This window comes from Lingula anatina, chromosome 9, assembly GCF_051362555.1.
Source record: "Lingula anatina isolate TDL-2025a chromosome 9, LinAna3.0, whole genome shotgun sequence".
Lineage (NCBI taxonomy): Eukaryota > Metazoa > Brachiopoda > Lingulata > Lingulida > Lingulidae > Lingula > Lingula anatina.
The window spans coordinates 4,777,781-4,792,187 of record NC_141775.1 but is presented as its reverse complement, the minus strand read 5'-3'; the positions used below and the strand labels follow the sequence as shown (position 1 = coordinate 4,792,187).

The 14,407-nt window shown below is 38.0% G+C and overlaps 1 protein-coding gene across 1 annotated transcript in view; it reads left to right on the top strand.

The window, feature by feature from the left end:
* LOC106162808 (uncharacterized) overlaps positions 1–9,803 on the top strand; it is a 28,309-nt gene extending 18,506 nt beyond the window's left edge. The window contains exons 2-3 of the mRNA XM_013540233.2: positions 6,361–6,776; positions 7,113–9,803. Of these exons, the coding sequence (XP_013395687.2) occupies positions 6,361–6,776; positions 7,113–8,391 (1,695 nt within the window). The 3' untranslated portion in view covers positions 8,392–9,803. The remainder of the gene's footprint in view (positions 1–6,360; positions 6,777–7,112) is intronic.
* Positions 9,804–14,407: the final 4,604 nt, after the last annotated feature.

The window sequence follows — 14,407 nt, the reverse complement described above, 5'->3', positions numbered from 1 at the left end:
GCACGGTAGAATTTACTTTGCTGATTAAGTTCAAAGAAATGAAACCGCTGTGATTAACTACTCCTACGAACAAATAACGCTGCGAGTGACATCGTTTTGATCTATTAAACATACATTTGGTTCCAACCATGGGGTAGTTACGAACTTTCGATAGGCGAAAAACGTTCGATGTAACTTGCAAATCTGCAGAATAGCATCAGTGAAAACAGGAATCCACAATTATTAAACATATAATAAGGAAAAAACGGTGAAATAGTTTTTTTCTGTCTCTTTTGTTTCTTTAACCAAGGTTCTATGCCATTTCGCAAGTTGGGTTAAGTAAGAGAATAAATTTATCCTTCAATTAATACAGGACCAACTCCTTTGCATGCTACATGAACATGCCTGAAATACTAAATAAGTCTTCAGATGTTTCAGTCACTAATGTATGTCTTTAATCGCCAAATAACTTGTTTCTTAATCGGAAATATTTTATTTAAAATTTGTCTAAAGGAAACTGTATTTATAGTTAGTTCTTTTCCGTGTTTTACAACAGTTTCAAAGATCGGAGAAGGCATTGTTGTTGCAATATCTAATATCAAATACTCTTTAAGTTCATGTATGATGAAAAAGGGTGTACACATCAATTATTCAAAAAAAAGTTAATGACAATTCTAGGAAAAACCTGACATTCAGGAAGTAAATAAGAATTCTAAAAAATAAAAATGGAGTTCAATTTTACGCGGTGAACGTAGGTTAATTGTCATACAAGTATAAAATTCAAAAGAGGTCTTTAGTCTTTGACGGTTAGCATTTTGACATACCCAATGCTGCCTTTCATGAGGGTAAGGGTTGCATTTAGGTTTGACATTTACGAGTAATAGTTCTGAAAATGGCATTTTAGAATTTGATATTCATCTTTACCAGAAACTGCTAAAAGTACGCACATTCTCATATTGTTTAATTGGATAAACGATCAATGTAGCGGAACAGCGCGAGAATCACTTTAAGCCGCAAGGTGGACAAGCGTTGTGCAATTCAACTCTTTCAATTCATTGTCCGTTTAAAACAGTAATTGATCAAGATAAATATCCCAGAAATGAAATTGTGATTTAGTCCTGCAGATATAGATACAAGACCAATCACCGAACATCTTGGGTTGCGGCCATTTTCATGGTGACACGGCCAATTGTATACAACATTCATAAAAGATAGAAACACAGTGATTCTCAGCTGTCACAGTAAAGCACAGAAACACATGTATGTAGGTCATTAAACTCCTCAAAGTAAACACATTTTCCATTCAGGTTGCTCTGTCAAATAACTCTAAACGCAATGTAAGTAAATTGCATGTAATATGTTATAATGTAACCCGGGATTTCGCAGTTACAATGTATATACAATTTACTGGCGTATATAAAGAATTAAGATACAACAATATCTACATAAATGCCAGTGGAAGCAACTGAAGTTCATGTAACCTTCTGAGAACAGCTCCTCTTTATTTTCAATTAAGCACCCTAACACTAGTAACAGCTTTTATTACAGGTACATCATGATGTATACCCGTCATCAAAATATAACACGATAAATACGTCTATGTTACATGTAATTCCTTCCTCATTTGAATAGGTTCAACATGTAGGGCGACGTTTTCTCATCCAGACGATCGAGTTAGGTGCCTTTTTGGCATTTCATCCTGGAAAATTACAATCCGAGAAAGAGACAAGCCTAGATTGTCAAGAGAGCGTGATGGTGAATTCACGAAGGGCACAGCATAATCAGGATGTACATGTGTACGGCTGATTGTCTAGGCCATACTGAGTTCCTTTTACGTTTACAGGGCATATTGTATGCAAAAATAATGTGGAAGGAGTATAGAATTTACTATACTAGGCATGTGGATATATATGTTAACATCGTTATACATGCACATGTAATCATTTTGAGGCCATCACTGCTCAAAGAATAAAATTGACACAGCAATTGAGAGCAAAAGCAGCTCTGGCAGCAGTTCTTGCAGCACACTTAAACATACATTGTACATTTGCTGATGGATAATTATGCTCAAATATAAATCAAGTCAAATATACTAGACGCTTGATCCACTCCCCGACAGTAATAAGGTGTGACAACATAAGTTGACAAAAACTAGACATGGTTCTTATTTTCATTTCGTGTAAGTACTTTAAGCCCATTCCAGTAATGTAATAAGGTATGAAAACATTAGTTGACAAAAACCAGACACGGTTCTTATTTTCATTTCGCGTAAGTAGTTTAATAAGCCTTCTCCAGACACTGCACTGTAGATGCCAGATAAACATTGCGCTGGGTTCCAGTTGTCCTAAACTTTAAAACCAACTACTGGGTACAGCTAGGCCTACTAGTACTCTTCGTTTCGTGCCCCACCATCCACCGTAGAGAAACAAGATTAGAATACTTTCAGTTGGAACGGAACTCGGGGTACAGCGTATAGAATGAGAAAACAAATAATATTTAGTCAATCCTAAAGTGATCATTTCCTGGAAGCTCAAACATAAACGATGTTCGATATTCACCTCTTGAATTACGTTCTCGTGAAACCCATCGCCCCGTGCAAATTTCGTCTTTTACAAAGATCGATTCCCTTGTTAGACGCTCAGCTCTGCAAACCTTGGCAGCATTCTGGCAGGACCTTCCATCGAACTTTTACATTTCATGTCTTACATTTGGCCCCGTTCTTATCTCGTGTTCAATCATATCCGACCCCGTAAAACTATATTAAGAAACTACTAGAACTAAACGTGAAACGATTATCTCTTGGGCTTTGTCCATTTCCATGTAGAGTCAATCGCTAACACTACATGCCTTTCGTCTTACCAACCTTCGACAACTCTATTATTAGCTAATTAGTTTTAAATCCAGCGTGGTTTGAGAAATAAATGATTACACTGATCATATTATAAAACCTATAGGTCTTACATACTAGTAGATTGGCGGACGCACAGTATTTGAGTCAACATACTTTATCATTTTAAAGCTCAGAGTGATTTGAAAACGTTCCTTCATGGCAGTACTAGGAAAGTACTATCCAACAGAGAGATATAATGGGTATTATCTAATTAGCACCAAGCGCAGCGTGGTTTGAGAATGTCAATAGTTTAATTATCTTCCAAAGTCATAACCCCAATGGTATATTGTTTCCGCTTTGCGCTGGTGTTTATTCCTTACAACGTGTCAATCATTTTACTCGTTTTTGCTACTTTTATTGCAGTGCCCATGAAAAACTTTTATTCCTGTCGAAATGATTTTTCTCATTTTTCTTACTACTTTATGTACAACACTACAAGCATCGTTTACACGGATCAATAACTTATTTCTGTATTTCCACCCTTTTCTATATTGACAACCTTAAAAACACAATAGAATGCTGCTTGGGCACTAGTATCTCATAAAACCACTGTAACCACTGATATGCTGTCAATCTCACCCCATGTTTATGTGGCTTGATGCAAGGGGAGGGGGGCAGCACGAATTAGAGCCATTACGTCTATATATATATGTATATGCAAGTCCTGAAGTTTTTTTGTGTAGATTAATGGAACTACAACATATTCGATCAAATAAAACTTTTTTTTGCAGAAACGATATTGCCGCACAGGCTAGATATTGTGAAACAAAATTGGAAATCCATGCAAGTATGAATAGACCACGCAGCATCAAATAATTTGACATCAAAGTAACTCAGAAATTGCTGCATAATTTCCGCGTAATCAGAAAAGATAGGCGACACGGGTGAAAACATTACACCTGTAGTGTGCCTTAATAATAGAAATCAAGGCTATTGTATTTCGATCGTTTTCGCATTCAGTTCTGCTGTTTTCTGTGAAGTGGACGTGAAAGCGCTTCTCTGTTTTCGTAGATCGATCTTGTGCCATTGTGCACTTTAGGGTCGAATTCACTTTATGGCAAAGCAGTTCCACTGGAAATCAATCTAAGGTGAAAAATACGTTTTGGGTGAAGTGCTTATTGCAATCATGCTGTCGAAAAAACAAACTTTCAACGCCATTAACGTATAGCATTTTGTCAAGGCAAAAAGAAACTCTGCGCCGCAGAACCGATCTTAACACGCCAAATGTGAACGGGCCCAGATCTGTATTTTATATCACGGCCAACAAATTGCTTTCCCGTGGCGGAAGCATTATTCTTGGTATTATTTCAACGATACAAATCTCCGGGTAATTGATACTCCATGTAACAATAAAAGACGTGTATTGTTCCCAGTGTTTAAATATTCGGGTAACATGAATAGCAAGTGTATACATCGGGTATTGTCTTGGTGACAAGTAGTGACGCCTTTTAACAATAAATTACGGATATACTCTCCGTTATTTAGATATTCTGTGGGCTTCAACAGAAATTAAAACCGTCTAGTATCATCGTTTATTATGGAAGGTTACTTTGAGAAAAAAGGGATTAACGTCCAAAAATTTAGAAATGCCATAGAAACAAAAAAAAAAATATAAGTATGTAGCAATCGAACGATTTTCTGTTTGCTAGGTCTAATATGGAAGTTGTTTGGTATTTTGATTGAAGAAATTTTGCTTCTGATATTGTTCAACACCGCTTAGTTTTTAGCACTGTGCTATAACTTTACATGAGCGTAATGAAATATAAAACTCGTATTTGGGTAGTATCGGTTATACATTACTGTTGGAAAGTGTCACTACAATGCACTACCCAATTTGCTTTATTTCAACTATCTGTATTTGATAATTCCTTTTGTTTTTTCGTAACCACTTGGCTGTTAATAGATACTGTTAACATTATGTTTGGTCTCCTCTTGAACGGTAACTGCCCTTATAGCCATCCGGTAGTGCCACCTAGTGTATAAAATTGATTACCTTTCATCGACATTTATTGATGGTCAGCTGCACCTAATGCGATTTCTGATAGAAATAGGCCTAATAACCGATTCATTTCAGGGAAATTAAATATAAAAGCGCTTAAGCTTACTACTAGGCGTTATCAATCACCACTGGCTGAAACACAGCATTTTAAGCGCCGCGACAGGAAAAATACTGTGCAACCTGAAGATATTTTGTACCAGTAGATTATCTAGAAACCATTAAGTGGCTAATTACCATGGTCAGATGAGGACAAATAAGGCGAAGCGTCATTTCTTTCTGTACAAATAAGGTTAATCTCACCTGAAAGCCAAAAAGGCAATGTCAGATTAAAATGTTTTCAAGAGAGTAAGTACTTTGAAAAGGAATGGAATGCAAATGAATAAACGAATAAAAGATTTTTCGTCGCGCCTAATATTTTTGATCAATTTTAACCAATTCATTGTTTACCCTTTAGCTCTGGTTTCCCATGGATAATCTGAACATAAAGAGGCCATTCCTACTGAAATATCAGACGTCTTACTGTGACATAGGTACATCAGACGTCTAACTTTGTCATAGTTAATAGATCAATCGTTCAAAATTGATTGGCGTTTTACATTAACAAAGACTCTCAGTTTCGTTAAATTAACTGAAAACGACTGAGGGACATGGCTGCCAGTCTGTCACTGTCATGGAGGGGGTAATTGCTTTCTGTTATGGGAGAGAATAATCGACTAAGTAACGACGTGACGAGGGGGAATAATCCAAATCCTTATCAGGTCACGTATATATCGAGACAACATCTCTAAGAAGTTTAAATTAAAGTAAAATGAGTGACTTTGATAAGTCAAAACAATGCCCCTTAGCAGAGCGCCAAATTGATGTCAAAAACACTTGACGTAAATTAGGTGTAAGATTTGGAAAACTAGATCAAGAAGGCTCATAATGGTGAAGCTGGCAAAAAGGGCTAAGAAAATGATTTTGAAGAGATGCGTATTAAGATGTTGTCTTAAATCTTTTCTGAACGCGACGGCAAGTGAGGCAAGTTCGTTTATATTCCGTTCTCTCTGTTTCATGTACGAGTTTGCGTTTTCAGCTTTTGATCATTTGACTCTTTGGTTGGCGCTTCACTGCCAAACAGAATGGGAAATAATGAAGCTTCCGATTTATCACCACTTGTGTTGTGTGAATCTGGAGAGCATTCCATATTAAAGCTGCAATACCAAAATTCATATTAATCATATAAGACTTTTTATGCTATTCCCTTAAACATCGATTATCCCTCACATCCTAAGCCCGTAGGCTGCGGCCGGGGAAGGGTGGAGTTGGTTAAGTTTTTTTCTTTTCAACTTTATAAAGTCCTGCTATATACCCCAAGCATATTTCTCGGACTACGACCCTGTTACACGATACCAACGTCTCTAACATCCAAATACAACATAAATTTATATTTTACTACATTCCCAAGAAACATATTAACATGTATTCAAAACAGTCATTCATATCTTTACAGATATCTGAACCAAGCAAAGAAGAAAATGTCCAAGCACCTGACGAAAAGGACGCAACCGAAATCAATAAAGCTGACGTAGAAAAACGCAACATTGGGCGCTTATTGAACAAATGGCGCGGGAAGAAACGAGAAGATGAAGGCAATGATCACAGGGATATGGAACTCCATAGAGAGGATCACAGGGAATCCGAACAAGAAGACGACAAACGAAACGTTGGTAGATTGTTGAACAGGTGGAAGGGGTACAAAAGAGATGACGCTGACAGAAACACGGAAGAGGAGGAGGTTGGTGAAAAACGCGGAATAGGAGCACTGATGAATAAATGGAGAGGGGGTGGAAAGAGAAGCGAACACGCCCACGATAGCGGAGAAGACGCTATCGAACAAAAAAGAAATATTGGAGCTCTGATCAACAGGTAATTGTAATGGCCAACGTCCATTCATGAAAATATCTAGATTATTTAAATGTGTTACAATATTTGTGAGAAGCCACTAAGACTACAATTACATGTAAATGATCACGTTATCATCTCATTTGTGCTCATTAGCAATATAAAAAAATTGTCGGTATAGCATTAGAAGCTGATTTTTCTGTCACTAGCGTTCCCAGAAGGCTGATACATGGCAGTAAAGAGAAACTGAATATCATTTATTTTTTGTTCTCTCTATAATGTGGATTTTCCTTATAGTTTATAACTTTCTCAAATACTACTTTGATTAAAATATTATCTCTTCTTTTACATGTATATCAGATGGTATCAGACGCACCACGAACTACCACCGGCACATAAAAAGCACGCAATAGGCGCCCTTCTTAACAAGTGGAGAGGAAAGAAAAGCGACCATGCAGACGATCTCGTGGACGACAAGCGCCATATTGGAGCGCTTCTACAAAAATGGCGCGGAACAAACTCCAAAAAGGAAGACTATGCTGATGCGAACGTTCCTATTTCACTTGATGGGGAAAACGACCAGTCCCTGTACGAAGAAATGGACAAGAAGAACATAGGAAGGCTGATAAACAGATGGAGGGGCGGAGGTAAACGCGACTATGACGATGCTGGAGAACTGGCTGATTCCATGAACAAGAAAAACATCGGTAGACTTATCAATAGATGGCGTGGTCACAAGCGCGAGGATGAAGCTGACAGTGCGCATGAAAATGGCGATGATGTGGAAAAGAAGAATATTGGCCGGTTGATAAATCGATGGAGGGGAAGCGGAAAACGCGACGAAGATGAAGCAGACGACGCTGATGTCATTGGCGCGTCAGTAGATAAGAAAAATATAGGTCGCCTGATTAACAGGTGGAGGGGAGGGGGCAAGCGCGACGAAAATGACGCAGTCTACACCGACGCGGTTGACGGGTCTGTAGAAAAGAAGAACATCGGCAGGTTAATCAACCGGTGGAGAGGCGGTCACAAACGTGAGGATGACGTTTACGGAGACAAGAAAAGCATCGGCCATGTGATTAACCACTGGCGAGGATACCCAGAATATGTACCTGCAGTTGCCTACCAGAACACGGCGGGCGTTGATAAAAAGAACATCGGTCGGCTTATAAACAGGTGGAAAGGGTACAGCTCTGGCAAGAGAACAATAGACGATCAAAATGAAACAAGCGATAAAGCCCAGCAAATGAAAGCTGCGAAAACGAGACGGAAACGCGACTTGGAGGACTACTACCAGTACCAAGATTTTTATTTTCCCTCAAGAGTTATTGTGCCATATTATGATGGATTCCCTGCTCAGAAACGAGGTATTGGCTCGCTACTAAACCAACTTCACCAACATCCGAGGTACTTCAACCGTCTAACGCGAGCAGAGTCGAATACATTTGAAGACGACCGAATCGACGAAGATGACATCCCAGACGAAGAGCCAGATTTGAGCGATGGTGAGACTCTCGATCATCGGCGAAGAAACATAGGTTATTTGATTAACAAATGGCAACTGTGGCGAAGACCATATTACCGGTACTATACGACAGGTTATTATACATATCACCCGTATAAGACCTACAAATACTAAAGTGTGGTTCAACGCTGTGACTTCCACAAGGCAGTGTGCAAACAGTTCATTTTTTTTCACCCGTAGAAAATCACGCTGGAAGTGAAATGATATCGGTAACTTTGTATTTTATAAAACCTACTCGAAACACATAACTCTACATTAACTACTGCGACGGAGAAACATGAACAAACATTTTAATGGGGATTTCTGTGCATCAGTTCACTACTGAACTCGGATTCAACACACTGAACTCGAGGCCATCACACTGTACTCGAGGCTACCATATTGAACTCGAGGCAACCTTGATGTCGCTATGACAGCAATACAGCGGGTCGCTTATTTTTTTTGATTTACATATTTTTCTCGACACACTTAATATCAATGTGTATCCACGAAAAACACAAAAACTGAATATTAGATCTGAAGTATATTATTGAATCTAAAGTATATTTTTAATCTGAATCTAACTCATTATAATGGTGTATAAGTGTTCATGTACTGAATTATCCGCTTAAGGAATATTTTTCAACCGTCGTAGACCAGTGCTTTACTAGTATTACGTTGAACACTACTGGTGGTAAGTATGTGGAGGATTTGATTTAAAAGAGCTAACAGACACATGTTTACATGTTTAAGTGCACATTTTTGAAGGCCACAGATTTAGACCACTTCTAAGTGGGAAAGCAATCCCGTGCAGCAAAATAGAAAATATTCACACACACACACACACACACACACACACACACACACAAAAAGAAAACCTATACACTGTTTATTTGCTCTAAGGACACATTTCTAACGAAAGTTGACGTAGAGAACGGTGTGATTGAGATGGTGATCCAAGGAATGGAAATGCTTTATGGTTAACACACTGTCAGGTTGGGGTAAGCTGGTACAGGTGGTATCAGGGTCAGAACATGCTACGAATGCCACCTGCACTTATACAAAATAATGGAAAATGGACTACGGTCCCTAGAAGACTGCCATTTCTGTTACAAAGACATCGTACGTAACGTCAAATGGTCGGTTTGCGATGCTTTTATGGAACTGCTTACCCACTGTCCATTGCTGTAGTTGTTTCTGGTGATCACATCTAGCACAATTGCGATCACACCACATCTAATGGAAATAATCCGAGATAGCCCAAGGTCTCACGTACGAATTTTCCATATTTCTTTCTAAGAAGACATTTCTTTCTAAGACCACAGAAAGACCACCTGCGCATAGACTTTATCCAACGCGAATTCTCGCACATCTACATGTATGACGTTACGCAGCGTCCTTGGCTGTCTCGGGGTTTTCATTTTTTAATCACACTATTGTTCTGTTTTCGAAATTAATTCAATATACAGTATGTCAAATGGAAAAATGAAATAGGCAAATAAAAACTGCCATAGAAAGTACTCTATATGGTAGTGTATGAACCGATAGTGTGACTATTGAAAAGATTGATTAGATTCAAGTGTCTAAAACGAGTGTTCTTTGTAATTATGTATTAGTTTTTGCCCTTATTTATTATTAGGCCACACTTTCTTAATTTTATGGATGACATCCTGCGCGAGCACCGATTTTCGTCCGTTCTCCAAAAAAAAAAAAAAAAAAATCCCCCCCCCCCCCCAAACCGCCCCCCCCCCCCCCCCCCCCCCCCCCAAAGGAAGTCGGTTGTCGCAAACATCGTTATTGAATTTGCCGGAAAATGCAATCGGCAATTCTCTGCTAATTCCGCAAGCTCCATACTGTCATTGTCGACTGCGGAGACATCCGAGTAGTTCCGAGTGTGGAAAATGAGCTTTCTGCGCATGCGTATTATCACCACATGGAAATATGGCCGTTTTGCCGTCAACTTCATCTCTAGCATTAATTTCTAAATACACGACAATTAAAGTCATAAAGAGAACGGGGGCCGTCGTTTTGGATTGGTTTGCCATTGATATTGGACATGGAGATATCACCCTTTTACAATTTTACGAAAGGCTGGCCGCGGCCAGCAATCATCGCCCGGAAAATTTCAGTGACATTCTGTCCAAAGCAGCACATACCAGTTTCTTTTTGGAGCGAAAAAAGGGTCGACAAGAGCGTCGCGGTATTTGGTGGACTGAAGGTCGGACAGGCCACCCGATAGTTGGCTGCTAGCGTGTGAGTCGAAGTAGACAAAATGGCATCGACCGAAATTACCTTAGTAGTAGGGAGCATAGGCCTATCTTTGCTTAATTTTTTTAACAATTCTGTGAAGTGTTTACAATGCTTTAATTTTCTGAGAGTACAAATAAAGACACGCTATTTATTTGATATTTGTTTTATTGGTTTCTATACCAACAGAATGCATGAAATAACCTTAAATAGATTTGGTAATATGCAGCATATATATTCATGACTTTTTACCTTTCTACGAAGTAGGCCCTATTCACAATGCTTTAATATTTTGAGAGCATGGATAAAGACATGTTGTTAGTTTGATACGTGTTTCTGTGGTAAATTAGTGTTTCCAGCTGTGTACTGAAAACATAACTTTTCTTAAGCAGTTTTTTTTTTTTTTTTTGGACTGTTTTTTTTTTTTTCGCCCGCTCGCACCGACTTTGGGGTCCCCAGAGGATGTCATCCATAAAAATAAAAAAGTGTGGCCTTAACTAACGTGACAACATACTTTGTTGCTTTCTATCTGATTAATCAATTTAACAATTTATCCGTTTTAGTTTCTGTAGAGCGTAAAAGAATTAATTGGCTAATGTAGTATAGGCTTTATTTGTGGTTTACATCATTTTGGTAGTATTTTGATTTATTTTGATAAATACATCCAATGATAATGGAATTGAAGAGAATTCAAAACCCTGCAGTTAATCACGCAAAAACGGAAATTATTGTGACCGATAGTACATTAGAATATCGCAAAAGTGAACAATGCATATCAAATTATTTTTTTTTCTTTGCACACGCTGAAATACAATGTATTTGTAAAGCTTACATTGTTTTAAGTCAAAGTCTACTAGTAGTAGTCAACATGGAAACCACATACACGCAGCAGCAACCCATGCATTTATTGTAGAAGCATGCTAGAGGGAATGCCACCTATCCTGAAGGAATATGTTTCTACATGTTAATCACTGATATCACCTTCATATCTGTTAATTTATTCGGTGTGACGACGCACCACTATTTTTAATGAGTAGATGTTTTTAACGACAGATGTCGAACAGGACAACGCGGCGTGCAAACATTCTCGGGTCAGAACCACATTAAAATAAACCAGATTAAAATAAACCTCTCTCTCTCACACTCTCTCGCTCTCTCTCTCTCTCTCTCTCTCTCTCTCTCTCTGTGTGTGTGTGTGTGTGTGCGTGTGCGTGTGTGTGTGTGTGTGTGCGCGCGTTTGTGTATCATCTGGAAAGACGACAGTATGACCAGCTTCACAATATTTCACTGTATGACGAATATATATAACCTTGAATATCCGCACAAGGTAATACGATGAACTCATGCGGTACCGGTGACATGCTAACGTGTATTCAGTAGGACAAACGGACGGATTCTCTTTGGTCGACTAATGAGAGTTTAAATTTAACGTAATTGAATTTTGTCCTAGTTTTTTCCGACTGATGCACAACATATGTAAAATTTTAGCGCTTTGCCTCCATTTCTTTCGAATAAACGTTGTTAAAAAATATGTAAAATATAACAGGTTTCATCCATGATGTGTCCTAGTTTAGAGCATAAGTACATTAGCATATGAATTCATTAATGATGCAAACGTTATAAGCTTGTTACGTTCATGCCATTTTAATAAAAGACTGCGCTAGGGAATAAACGCCCAGGTGATAATTCAGATTAAGACACTTTTATCAAATAATCGTGAAGACCAACGAATTTAAACTGCAGAAGAACTAAGTATTCGATAGTATGGAAAATAACAGGTGTTATTATATAACCACTGAATTTTGTTTCTACATTTTTCAATAGAATCTACTCTTGGAAAATCTGTTTTTTTTTTCTTTTAAAATTCACGTTAATTTTCTGCTCTTGGTTGGCCAGCACCAACATTTTCTAACCCACGCAAGCCACTTTTTATTATTATTGCATCGCTAAACTCTTACATTCAATAATAAAAAAGAGAAATTGTAACAAAATAATTTCACTCAGATGATAATCAACAAAAATCCCTTTTTTCGTAAACTGCACAATATAAAAAGTTAAAAAAAGGAAAAGAAATAAAAAAAGAAATAAGGCCAAAGAAAAAAAATGAGCTTGTCTGTCGACATGCTGTTCTACTGTACCTACCGCGACGTTAGAACGACCCGGAGTGACGTTTAAGACGCAGATAACCATTCTAAGTCAGGTGAGTCCGTCCCGGCAGGCGAAACCCACGAGGAGCAGCGCTCGAGACTTGATCTCCTATAGCGGACCACACAGGTAGAACTAACGGGAGGTGGGTGGTAGAGGAGCGATTAGCGGCCTTTCAAACTCACTGAGGTGGCTTTCAACGAGATACGCTTTCCAAAATCCCAACTATTTTTCTTAGCAAAAAGATAATGAAGCAGGCTATATAAAAATAAAATTCTGATGAATAAAGCTATTGTTTCTGATTTTTTATAAGCAGATCACTTTAACATATTTCTGCTCTGTCACTGCACATATCTGTATTACTATACTGCTAGATCACGAACTTTCACGAAAACTTTGCCAATATCTTATACACGTAGACCTTTAAAAATACCCGATACAAGTATAAAGAGCATAAAGGCGTCTCTTCACACAGGACTTTTTTTTCACACACAGACCCTTTTATTTTCGACTTTTAGGGAGGCTTTATCAATTAAAATTCTAGTTGGAATTGTCTTTTAGAAATTAAAGAACCGATAGTGTCCTTCTTAATTTATCCTCTTCTTTGTCACCACCCCTTCTCTCTCTCTCTCTCTCTCTCTCTCTCTCTCTCTCTCTCTCTCTTCATACGGCCTCTCTCACTCTTCTACTTCTCTCTTCTTCTCTCTCTCTGCGACTCTGACCTAAATCAAATAGACCCCCCTGTCCTTTCTCCTTGGTAATCAAGGTTTATTATGAGCCTTTTCCCTGTCCCCCGAGGCGACACTCTTCGCCCTCCCATGTCGTCGTGCTGAGTAACAGTTAAGCAGTTACGAGCTTCTGCAATGTAAAACAGCCGGTCACATTTGACGAAAACGGCAACATATTTCTCTCTGGAAATTTCTGGCGAGATTTTTTCCGGGTATATATATTAGTTCCCACATATTTATATTTCCATTCATGTGCATTTTTACAGATTTTGAATTTAGATTTTTGCAAGCAAAAATAACGCTCTGCGTATTCAGTTACTAGAGAAAATATGTAATTACAATTTCAATTAATTTCATTACTGTAACGAGCTTCCGTTTGCTGGTTGATGTAATAGAAAGTGCTGTCAGAAAACAAAGTAAAAGAAAGCTGTCATTTTTTGAGACTTTGGAGCATTTCAATCAATTTATTAGGATAGTTATCCGCAGTTTTAAATACAGTAAAATTTATAAATGTTTGGCAAAAAGCTAAAAAATCGAATCTTAAATCACAATGCAGGTTTTGAAATATGGCCTGCAAAGGAATGGAAATTGGGCATTGGCGTCGATGTTGCCGATCATTGCAACCGTTGTTTGGGGGCGTATGTCGCAAGAATAATTTGCAATTTTGCATCCTAATTCATTGATTTATTAACCCATATATCTGTTTTAAACAGTAAAATTGATCAATATTTTTCCGCTTTTTATATTTTCTTAAAAGCAGTTTAATTTCTTAAAGCAAACCAACGAAGTAGAAGTCGCCTGTTTGAACTAAAGGTTAAAAAACATTCGATAAATAAACACACATGTACTTATTTAACTATTTATTTACAACTGGAAGTTAAAGAACAGTGCATTACCTTTTTGAATTTTTACAAAATATATAATATAAAAATATAAAATATAAATTGTTTGCAAAAAAGGGGGGTGGGTGTCGAAGAAGACACCCTCTCTCCTCCCCCTCTCCCCTCCCTAGAACCCCCCTCTCCCCCCCC